Consider the following 11,439-nt stretch of genomic DNA (forward strand, 5'->3'; position numbering starts at 1 on the left):
TTTAAAGGGATTGTTCACCCATAAATGAAAATTCTGTCATCATTTTTTCACTCTCATGTTGTTACCAACCTGTATACATTTCTTTGTTCTGATGATCACAAAGGAAGATATTTTGAGAAATGTTTGTAACCAAACCATTCGTGGACCCATTTACTTCCATAATAGGAAAAATAATACTATGGTAGTAAATAGGGTCCCCAAACAGTTTGGTTTCAAACTTTTTTCAAAATTTCTTGTGATCATCAAAACAACAGTATAAAGGTTTGTAACAACATGAGGGTAAGTAAATGATGACAGAATTTTCATTTTTGGGTGAACTATCCCTTTAACACATTTTAATTTCACAGATGTTCTTTCCAAACCCAGGACTAGAAGTTGGGCTTACTAGTATTGTCAACTTAGTTGTGAATGCGAAGTGGTTAAAATGTTTTCAGTTCAATTCTATTTATATAGCACTTTTTTAACAAATGTACATTGTTTAGGGGCCAACTTGAAGCCATTATTTCAGTTTCACGACTTAAATATTGCTTCAAATATAACATTTAAAAGAAAACTGTTTGTGTAGTCATGCCGATGGTGATTGGTATCAGCATTTATACACTTTGCTGATGTAAATCTAAATCAGCACTCAAAAATTTCCCTAGCTTGTTGGCAGCAGTGAAGCAAAACGTACGTTGAAAAAAAATGTAAAGGTTACCTCTATTAAAAACGCTTTGAGGAATGGTGAAGTCTCCTTTATGGTTTCTTTCAAGCTGTGTACTGCAAGAAAAATAATATGCTGCACACACACACACACACCAAAAAGAGATGCATCTGCTCTGAAAAGTTATAGTCAATGTGCAATGACCTCAAACAATGGACATTTAAGCCACACTTGATAAAAGCAATTAAATATAATTTTGTGCAGTGGGATTAATGTTGAAAATAAAACATGTGCATTAAAACATTTCACAAAAATAAAGTAAAAAGGCAGTAGCTAAGCAGAGTGCAGAAATGAGAAAAATGACTTTAAAGTTATCCTTTCATCCAGCCTGTGCAAACGACTACCATTTTTCTCCAAAACGACACACATTTGAGATAAAATGTTTTGTCACATTAACAAAGGATGTCTTGAATTTCATGAAAATGATAATAACTCCTTTTTTTTAACCAAAAATGCAGTTACTGCCTTTTTGTTTTGTAGGGCAGAATAGATGTGGATCAAAATTAATATCAAATATGTAATATTTGACAATATATTTTTACCAATTAGTATTATGGCTGCAATTATACGATTCACCTTTAAAATGAATAATTGCTGTAAATATGTATAATAATGTATACTGTAAGTTAATGATTAATGGCACAGTTAAGGCAATGCAACAAAATTCTAGTTAGAAAGAATTGTGTGCTAAACAAAGTAAGAGCAAACTATTTATTTAATTAAATGTGTTTTCATATAATTCCAATGCATTCAGTATTGCTTACCAAAGCACTACATTTACAATGCCCCGAGTAAAACAAGGCAACAATAAACTACTGTTGTTTTTCATTAGTTTGATACACTGTCAAAAATAAAGGTTTTCCAGTGATGCCATTTTTCTACCACAATGAACCTTTTGTGTAGTGGGGAAGTTCAACAGATACTACAGATTCTTCATGTTATTGTACAACCTCCCCAAAAACCTTTATTCTTAAGAATGCATTGCTGGCCCACATACCTGACAAATAAATACTAATGCATCAAATGGCATAAACACATGAGGTAACATTATGCACCATTTACTGGGTTTGTTATTACTAATTAGCATAAAACGGCAATGGAGACATTTTCTGAATATTCAAAAACCCGAATCAACCCAAAATCAAACATCATAAGTTTTTGTGCCACTCAAACACCGTCATGCATGCACTTTTATTATCTATACAAAATCTTAACAACAGTGGTCTTTCTTTCAGCAAGAGTCTCATGAGCATCTGACAGGGACCACAAATGAAAAACTTAGAACTTAAGCATATAGTCATGTGTCTGTATGCCTGAAGCACAAAATGCATATCAAGTCGTCTTAATGAATCAATGTTACAAAGCGTCTCACAGCAGTCAAGATTTACCAGCTCACATTGTGTATATTGGAAAGACTCCACATAAGTGGCAGCTAAACGATGTGATATAAGCTTGGACATCAAATCCTACAAATTCAGTTTGTTTATATGATTCCCAAAACATCCGTGTCTGGTACCATGCAGTGAAACAAGATGATGAGTCCAACGTTGATTCATTTAGACTAAGATGTAGCTCATCGTGTGGTAATCTTGCAGGACTTGACACTTAACTCTTCTCCGGTCGATTTCTTTCCAGTACCGCTCTTGGGGTGAATTCCAGTTTGTCCTTTAGGCTGATGACCTGTGTGCTGTCCCGACCCGTCAATTCTTCTAATTTCCTGTCCTCTCGTTGCTCTGCGATACCTCTTTCTTCTCTTGGAGCATTAGGAGTACCTCTGATAAACCACTCAAGGTGGTACCCAACAGCTCCCACCACCAAGGCCACTGGGAAGGTCACATATGGCGCATATGAGCGCATGGCAGTCCAGATTACTGGCCACATGGTTGCAAACAAAGAAATACACCTGTAGGGGCAAAACGTTTTCCATATGGTAATTAAACAAGCTGAAAGTATACATGTTTTATCATCACCGTTACACACAGTTCAAATTCAAGGCTTGAAAACATTGGTGGATAAGTATTTTCAAGCAATTAATGTAACGAACATTTATTTTTAAATAAATGTTTTGATCATGTATAAAGCGCTTTTTTTCAAGAAAGTAAACATAACATCGTTTAATCATGTCTAACCACACGTGCTTATGAAACTTCATGATCATGCAAGTTAACTGTTACAAGGGTACCGGAGTCAAAGCACGAGGGGTGAACTAGCATAATAAAAGCGCATTCGTACATAATAATTGTGAATCCAAAATTATCCGAAATTTCCACACTTAACAACATGCTGACGATACAAGGCATATTAAATCATTTACCGTATATATCTTTGAATCTGTTTATAAAAACTTGTGACGTACCTCCAGGCGACTCCACTTCCTACCTCATTGCGTCACTCTACCTCATCAGCAATCTGATTGGTTATGTCTTAACGTCAGTATGACGTTAACACGTTGTCTAAAATAGCGTTCTTAACGGAAGCTGTATAGTCAGAGCAACGCTGACACCCAGCGTCCAATGCCGAAACATACCATTACAAACCGACTGAAAGAAGTGTTTACGATTGAGGTATTACATCAAAGTACCGCGAGAGCGACTCAAGAACATTGCTTTTAAATAGCTCTCGCGGTACTTGATGTCATGAACCGACCAATCTGCGCAGCGTCGCACGAAGACGTACAACCTCAAAGTCTTCAGGAACATTTGCTACTGGTACTTCTGTACTAAACTTTAATATTTTGTTAAAACATTAGAAAAATCTCAGGACAATACATTTAAACTGTCCAAATCTGAAATGTTCATAAAAAAGAAAGCTTGTTTTGAAAGCTCTAGTACAGTTCAATGGTAACCCTACTGAAAAATCCAGTTAAGACAAGCATAAGCAGGAAGCTAGTTTAAGATGGTCCTCCTGGCCTGACCAGCTAAGTCCAGCTAGACCAGCTTAAAAAGTGACCAAAACACAGCTAGACCAGCTTAAAAGTGACCAAAACAATGCTAGACCAGCTTGCTATACCAGCAAAACCAACTCACCAGCTTATGCTGATCTTAGCTGGACTTTTCAGTAGGGAAAGCATTGCGTTAGCAACAAAAAAAAAAAAGGTTATGGGTTCAAACATACATTCTGATAAAAATAACCTCTGTATTGCATTATAATTGCTTTGGATAGAAATGTCTGCCATACATGTAATGTTAATGATATGCAATCCATTTAGGTAAAGATTTTGACAGAAGTGTTTCTCCCATAAAACCAATAACAATGTTTTCAACATTATGCATAACCAGCTGAGCTACAGGAACTCTGTGGAAGTTATTTTTTATTAATCATATAATTAATTTAGGGAGTATACATATAAAGTACTTTTTCTGCATTTATAAACTATGCGTCCAGACAGGATGATTTGTCTTTACTGTTATGAAAGAGTAATAAAATTATTATTTAAATAAACACGGTGCTTTATTTAATAAAAAAAAACACAAATATTGTTTTCTCTCTGCAAACTACTACCCAGATATTGCTCATTGACATTCACCCAGTCACTAAAGACAGAATTTTACCATAATTTTTATTTTTATTTTAAAATAGAACAAAAAGTTTAAATGAAAACATACAAAATAGATAAATACATAAAAATCAAAAGTTACATTTACTCTATTTCTGGTGATGGTGCATTGGGGTGTTAAAGTGAGCTTAAACAAACTTGAGCATATAGCCACGGCATTGTGGATAAAAGACTATTTATATGCAAATATTTAGAAAGTTCAACTTCAACATTCCCGATTAAACCATCTGAAATAGTTGTATTAAGATTTGAAATAATGAATACCCAAATTTCCATTACATAATCTCATGAACTTGTAAACAGCGCTCCTTGTATAGTTACTGGCAACTCATTCACATGTACAACAGGCATGTTTGGCACTAATGTAGTCTTTAAAAACTATATATATATAAGCAGATAGGCAAAGCATTTTACAGGTAGCATGTCACAGGAGTGCTATATTTGGCTTGTCGACAATACTTGAAACAAAGTGGCTGTGTAGCACAATAAGGTAAAATCAAGGTAACCTGCAGTGAAAGGCACTGTTAAGGGTGTCAAGAGGCGAAAGTATTGTGCAACGTGTTTTCATCAACAATCCAAAGTGGTCTAAAATCATTAGCCAAAACAGGTCTGAAACTATTATGCAGTATATATTACATCAGTCTAGTAATGGCACCAGACAGGAAATCTTCGTAATTCATCCGCACGTTGCCAGTCATACCGGTGTCTTTTTCACGGAAAACTTGTGTAATGGTTTGAAGCTGGGTGCACACCTGAATGAAGCGGTCAAGCTGGATTCCATTCACACTACGTACACTAAAACGATTCACCAGTCCCTGAATGAACTGAGGACTCAAATTGTAGCCCATCTGAGATAATGCTAAAAAATGAGAAAAACAAGAATAGAAATTGTGAGATTACATTTTACATAAAACAGAAAAAAAACTCTAATCAAAAGTTTATACTGGAAATATCACAAATATATCAAATTATTTTTTTATTAATATGCAACATTTTTGTGGGGAAAATAAAAGGAAATAATTCCTGAGGTTTTGCTATGCTTTAAGTCAAATACAAAGAAGAGAGATTTGGGTATTTAATTAATGTTAATGTGCCATGGTTCCTTAAAGTCCCAATTTTCTCTCAATTTCTCTATTTATATTAGTATCTACGTATTCACCATGTTTTCTCCACCCGTTCCCACACCTGTAATCATCCATGCACTTTCAGGCCTATTCACACTTGATGGCTACAACTATCACAGCAGATGAAACATTGCTCTAGCAGTCATGAATAGCCTTCTCATACAAAATCAATACATTTCAAAAAAGTGCCTGCAAGAGAACAGCTGCGATTGTTGGGGTTATTTCAAAAGGCAATTTTTGTGGCGACTCAACAATGAAATTCCCCTTACGAATAACGCACTTTCAGTTGAATAGAATTAGATGAGGGGTTTACAGCAGAGAACAAAGGGCCAGTAAGTGTCTCTTCCTTACAAATTTCCTACTGCTACTTCTTATGGGTATGATTTTGCCCAGTGGGTATAGTAATCTCTTCGCAAATGCCAATTTTAAAGGATTAGTCCATTTTAAAAAATCCAGATAATTTACTTACCACCATGTCCTCCAAAATGTTGATGTCTTTCTTTGTTCAGTCGAGAAGAAATTATGTTTTTTGAGGAAAACATTCCAGGTTTTTTCTCATTTTAATGGATTTTAATGGATCCCAACACTTAAAAGTTTTAATGCAGTTTAAAATTGCAGTTTCAAAAGACTCTAAACTATTCCAAGCAAGCCATAAAGGTCTTATCTAGCTAGATGATTGTCATTTTTGGCAAGAAAAATAAAAAAATATGCACTTTTAAACTACAACTTCTCTTCTTCCTCCGGCTGTGTGATTAGCCAGTGCGACCGCACATTTGCGGACCATTTTAAACAATAAACTGACACAAAGACATTAATTAGTATCATTCGACATACAACAACGTCAGAACGGTCCTCTTTCAACACACTTGTAAACACTGGGGCGGAGTTTCGCATACGTCATCCGTGACCTCTTGACGTAATGACGTATTGCGTGAGGTTGCCCTGGCGCGTCACAGGACCGGAGGAAGACGAGAAGTTGTGGTTTAAAAGTGCATATTTTTTATTTGTCTTGCCAAAAATTACAATCGTTTCGCTTATGCCTCGTTTTGGATCATTTAGAGTCCTTTGAAACAGCAATTTTAAACTGCATTAAAACTGTTATGTATTGGGGTCTATTAACTCTTTCGCCGGCATTGACGAGATATCTCGTCAATCAAGAGAAAACGCTTCCCTGCCAATGCCGAGTATTTCCGTCTTTCAGCAATATCGTTATTATCCAACAGGTGGCAACTTTTTAAACCCGGAAGTATTGCCTTATGGCAAGCGGCTGCATGTCCGTGTCTGTTTTAAAGATCGCTCTGAATGGGATCTTTATGAAAAGTCCGTCACAAAAATGGAATTATCGCTGCTTTTTGCTCAAAATGTGGTGTTTTTGCAGAAACCTACCCATATTCAAAAGCTGATTACAAAAGAACTACTGAAGGTAGGATGAAACGTTTTTTTTTTTTTAAAGCAGAGGGTCTGTTCTTTCATTTGGTATATTGTATGTTTATATATTTAAAGAAGAACATTTTCTGAAAGGCATTAAACTTTTGTGAAAATTATGAAAAACGCTGGCGCTGGCTGGCAACTTTTTTAAAATATGCTGGAGGCGAAAGAGTTCAAATCCATTAAAATGAGAAAAATCCTGGAATGTTTCTCAATAAAATTTCTTCTCGACTGAACAAAGAAAGACATCAACATTTTGGATGGCATGGTGGTGAGTAAATTATCTGGATTTTTTTTAAGAAAATGGACTATTAATAGCATTTATTTATTTATTTCTGGACCATATTCATTTGACAAATTCCTTGACACTTCTGGTTTACAGTAGATATACACATTGGTCAAACCTTGATATACTTCAGGATAGTGATAGAATGCTGGACTATCCTAGTTTAAAGCTTAGTGTCTGTGACGATTATCATTTCAGCATTAACATGCAGATTTAATTTAACTAACTGCAAATGCGTACTCTTGGGTCCATTTTCTGATCCCTAACTCACTCACCCTGATGCATCTCATTGCTGCTAATTGAACCGGAGCGGTCCCGGTCGAACTGTTGGAACATTGCCCTCCACTGCTGCAGAAATGTCCACATTGCTGAAAAGCCCATTATGTCCACACGTCCGGTTCTGGTCTTGTCAAACATATCTGGAAATAAGAATTAAGCACTGATTACAGAACAGAATAAAGCTTTATTTTTATACTAGTTACAAAAATTACAGCATTTTGAACGCTAACACTTACTGAGCATCATAATGCACGTTTCGTCATTGAAAGAGGTGTTGTTTGAATTAATGAGGGCTACTTTCAGCTCTTTTAGGTTAATGTAGCCGCTACGATCCGTGTCCACAGTAGAGAACCACTGGTAAGCCTCAGGGTTCACACCGGGAGGAATGTTACCTGCAATGTAAAAACAGACTATATTAAAAAATGTAGATACATTCATCTGAAAGGCTGAACTGAAATAATACAATCAGTTTAAAGCAAATCACTTAACTGTAATCAGGTCGAATTAGCACATAAATCCATAAAACCCACACTACACACTTCAATGATATTACAAAACAAGGCTTCAATGCACATGCATGAATGTGTAAATACATCAATGTCCTTGACATTGGAGTCAATACTGTGACAACTATTGTATATATAGTAAATATGGCTGGCTGAACAAACAGAACTAATTTCATCGCTTACAAAATGACATCATGGACAAGTCAGTCCGAAAGATCAGATTTGAAATCCAAACTGGGTGCAGTGCGACAAAGCTTAAGTCATCAGCGATGCATCACCTCTGTCCCATTAGGAACAAGAATACACTGTGCTATTCAGTAAAACCCAGATGGATCCATCCCCAGGAAGTGATAAGCACTATTCTGTTTGCAAATTTGACAGTCTTACCCACAGGACATTACTGCACACTCCCCAACATAAACGCAGCCGGACACATACACTCGTACCCCTTCGCTCAGGATTATCACACTCATCACTCTAATTCTCCCGTGGGCACATCCCATACCAGATCAGTACAAGCTGCTACTGCCATCCTGCAGTGTATCGGCATCAGTCACTCAGTGAGGGACACGGCTGCAGCACATAAGGATCAAGAACCTTGAGTACAGCACAGTCATAAATTCCTATCTTTCGTATTTTATGCATAGCCCGTAGCCACCTCACGCCTGATGGAACGGCAGCAGCTCTCGCTGTCTCGGCTGCCAACCCTGATGCTCAAACATCATCTGTCAGACCGGCCTGGGGCGGCTGTCTACACTTTTGAGACCATGAGGAAAAAATTCACCTGCCGGACCAATATCTCCCATGGGGAGTTTGCAGAAGCAGATCGGATGTATGAAGCTGTGAAAAAATCTGATATAAAGTGATACATATGCCAAACCACTGGCCTTCGGCAGAACATTAATCTTAGGTCGGATGGATTGATTTTAGTGTCACAATGTTTAAATTATTAATCAAGATCAAGTCATCATCGACAATCATTGAAGTATGTAGCCTGTTTTCTTTTTAAACGGGAAAGGGGGAGAAATTTATAAATTGTATATGGTAATACCAACTTTAGCCACATGAATTTACTTGCATATAATAACAAATGATGATAATTTTCTCACAAAACTTTTCATTACTTTTAACCAACATGTTTTAGTAGATCATAACAGTAGATCATAAGAAGTCAATTTCTTAAAGTAACCCCAGGCGCAGTTCCTCATATTACCTATGGACTGCTCCACCAAAGCTGGTTTCAGTCATTTGGTATGATATTTTCCATGTATTGCAATAGTATTTATAGTGTAAACATTCATTTTGGGGGCAAAATATGCACTTATTTGCATATAAATACTTTATCAATATACTTATATGTGCTACCAACATAATACTTAGCCCAACTGAACAGACAAACAATAGTTTCAAGTTTCAAACCTGCGGGAGGCTGTTGACCATAATGTCCTCCTTGAGGCTGCCCATAACCTCCGTAAGGACCACCTGGAGCCTGCCCACCGTATGGTGCTCCGGGGGCACCTCCATAAGAGCCGTATTGACCTCCATACTGTGATCCTTGAGGGGCACCTCTATATGCTTGACCACCATACTGTCCACCAGCAGGACCACCTCCATAGGGTGCACCTGGAGGAGGGTGGTGCTGGGGGTTTCCACCTGGATATCCCTTTTGGATAACAAGAAAGAAAAATACTACATTTCATCAAAAAAGTCATTCAGTATTTTAGCCTTGGCTAACCTGTAACAAAAAGTTAAGTTACTACAGTTCTTGTAAATTAAAATTATGGTAATATGATATTAACATTTATACATTTGGAAGATGTTTTTATCCAAACATGGCATTTAATCTACACATTATCTATAAGTTAAATACATACATTATTTACGTTATACTTTAAATACATTAAATCATAAAATTATGGAATTCTAACGCATGACCGTGGCGTTGCTAACCGAATGCTGTAACTTACTCAATGATATGCAGAAACACTTTAATACACATCACTATCACTAACGATAAATGAATAAGCAATTAACTTACGCAAGATTTAGCTTTAGGGAAAACGGCGTTTTGCACTGTTTGAAAGTGATCCCATATTATAATACTCATAATAAAAATATAATAAACTAATCATGATCGCAATAAAGCAGCCTTCACGCCCTAAATGTATATGATAAACAAACATACGTGTGTTATAACTCACATCTTATACTAATGTAGCTAAGCGGCTAACCGACTAGCCTAAATCATAGCAGTTTCTAAAAAGTTCACACAATCGGAATGATCGGAACGTACACATCATGCCCCTGTACATCACGCCGTATACCAAATACACCAGAATCAGAAACAGTCAAACAAAGAGAAATATAGATAAATAATAAGTAAATAAACCCGGAAGAGTCACTTACCTGCCCGTATTGATAACTCATTCCGCACAGAATCTGAGAGCAAACGGAACGATTTGCTTGTATTTAATAAGTCCCGCCTTTAAGAGCTGATTGGTTTATTTTAACGTCTGTCACAGACGCACCCTTATCTTTATAATCGGATTGGTTAAAGTAATGGAAAATCGCGTACCTCAGAAACTATGAGTCACATTAGAAACTGTGTAAAAAATAATTTTGTAGTATTGCCGTAGTACAGTAATGTTATATAAAACTATTTATATAATATATAAATATAATACATATTATATGACTTTATTATTTAGAATGTGTGTGCTTGTCACAATAAAAGCGTGACTGTTACAACATATGAATAATTAATTTAATTTAACTTAAACCACTATATTATGAGATGGGATTTTATTTTGTATTAAGTATAATTTATTTTTAAATACATTTTAATAGAGGGTATGCACGTGACGTCACCTTAGGCGAAAGTGACTGCGGTTACGCCCACTGAGTGGCAAAAGACAGATAGACTGTACTAACAGATTTAACAAGAATTCAGAGCTATCGTTTTACAGACTGCCAAAAAAACACCGAAAGGAGAAGTAAATTGATCGTTCATGCCAACGTCCAGACCACAGGTGGGTTGACAAGTTGCTAGGGTCACTATCAAGCAGACGTTTTACTTTCTACTTAAAAGTATTTTTTCAAGTATTTGTATTTTATCAGTGTTTTTCTTTGAAAAAACATACATTCCAAAGCATATTATGATTAATTTTTCTCTATTACATTTCATAAATACTTTTCTGTTTACATTCAATATTTAAGTATCTTAACGTGCTTTTACTCAAGTAAAAATACAAAATTTTAATGTCATTAGGTATTAAATACATTTTAATTTGCAATATTAAAGAATACACAGTATGATTCTATGCTTTAGAATGTAGTGAAGTAATTTTTTTCTTAAGACAAACACCCTAATAAAGCACAAATGCTTGGAAAATGTAACTAATGTAACTAAGTATTGTCCACCTTTGCTATGAAGTCCAACTAAATTCAATTTAAGCTGATAATAGTCAGCTTTACTGGCATTTTCACAGCACCCGCTATGAAACCAGCAATTTTGTTGAACGTTTGCCACTCAACAGGGCAAGTTCCGGCGTGGTCAC

At 36.0% G+C, this 11,439-nt stretch overlaps 2 protein-coding genes across 4 annotated transcripts; both read right to left on the bottom strand.

Annotated features, from left to right (window-relative positions):
* Positions 1-1,623: 1,623 nt before the first annotated feature.
* Positions 1,624-3,215, bottom strand: LOC129455363 (small integral membrane protein 12). 3 transcript variants are annotated; one of them, XM_055220079.2, is made up of 2 exons: positions 3,060-3,215; positions 1,624-2,606 (listed from the first exon to the last, which is right to left on the bottom strand). In XM_055220079.2, exon 2 carries the CDS (start codon positions 2,582-2,584, stop codon positions 2,309-2,311), a length of 276 nt encoding a protein of 91 aa, XP_055076054.1. In that variant the 5' UTR covers positions 2,585-2,606; positions 3,060-3,215; the 3' UTR covers positions 1,624-2,308. The 3 variants fall into 3 exon arrangements, with proteins under 3 accessions (XP_055076054.1, XP_055076055.1, XP_055076053.2); XM_055220080.2 differs by having other exon boundaries at positions 3,018-3,148; XM_055220078.2 differs by lacking the exon at positions 3,060-3,215 and adding an exon at positions 2,936-2,960.
* Positions 3,216-4,243: 1,028 nt separating this feature from the next.
* LOC129455360 (peflin) lies at positions 4,244-10,426 on the bottom strand. Its single transcript, XM_055220075.2, has 5 exons — positions 10,289-10,426; positions 9,302-9,545; positions 7,613-7,768; positions 7,373-7,516; positions 4,244-5,118 (listed from the first exon to the last, which is right to left on the bottom strand). Exons 1-5 carry the CDS (start codon positions 10,307-10,309, stop codon positions 4,892-4,894), a joined length of 792 nt encoding a protein of 263 aa, XP_055076050.1. The 5' UTR covers positions 10,310-10,426; the 3' UTR covers positions 4,244-4,891.
* Between the last annotated feature and the right edge of the window lie 1,013 nt (positions 10,427-11,439).

The sequence above is a fragment of the Misgurnus anguillicaudatus genome, unplaced genomic scaffold (genome assembly GCF_027580225.2).
Source record: "Misgurnus anguillicaudatus unplaced genomic scaffold, ASM2758022v2 HiC_scaffold_34, whole genome shotgun sequence".
NCBI classification, from domain to species: domain Eukaryota; kingdom Metazoa; phylum Chordata; class Actinopteri; order Cypriniformes; family Cobitidae; genus Misgurnus; species Misgurnus anguillicaudatus.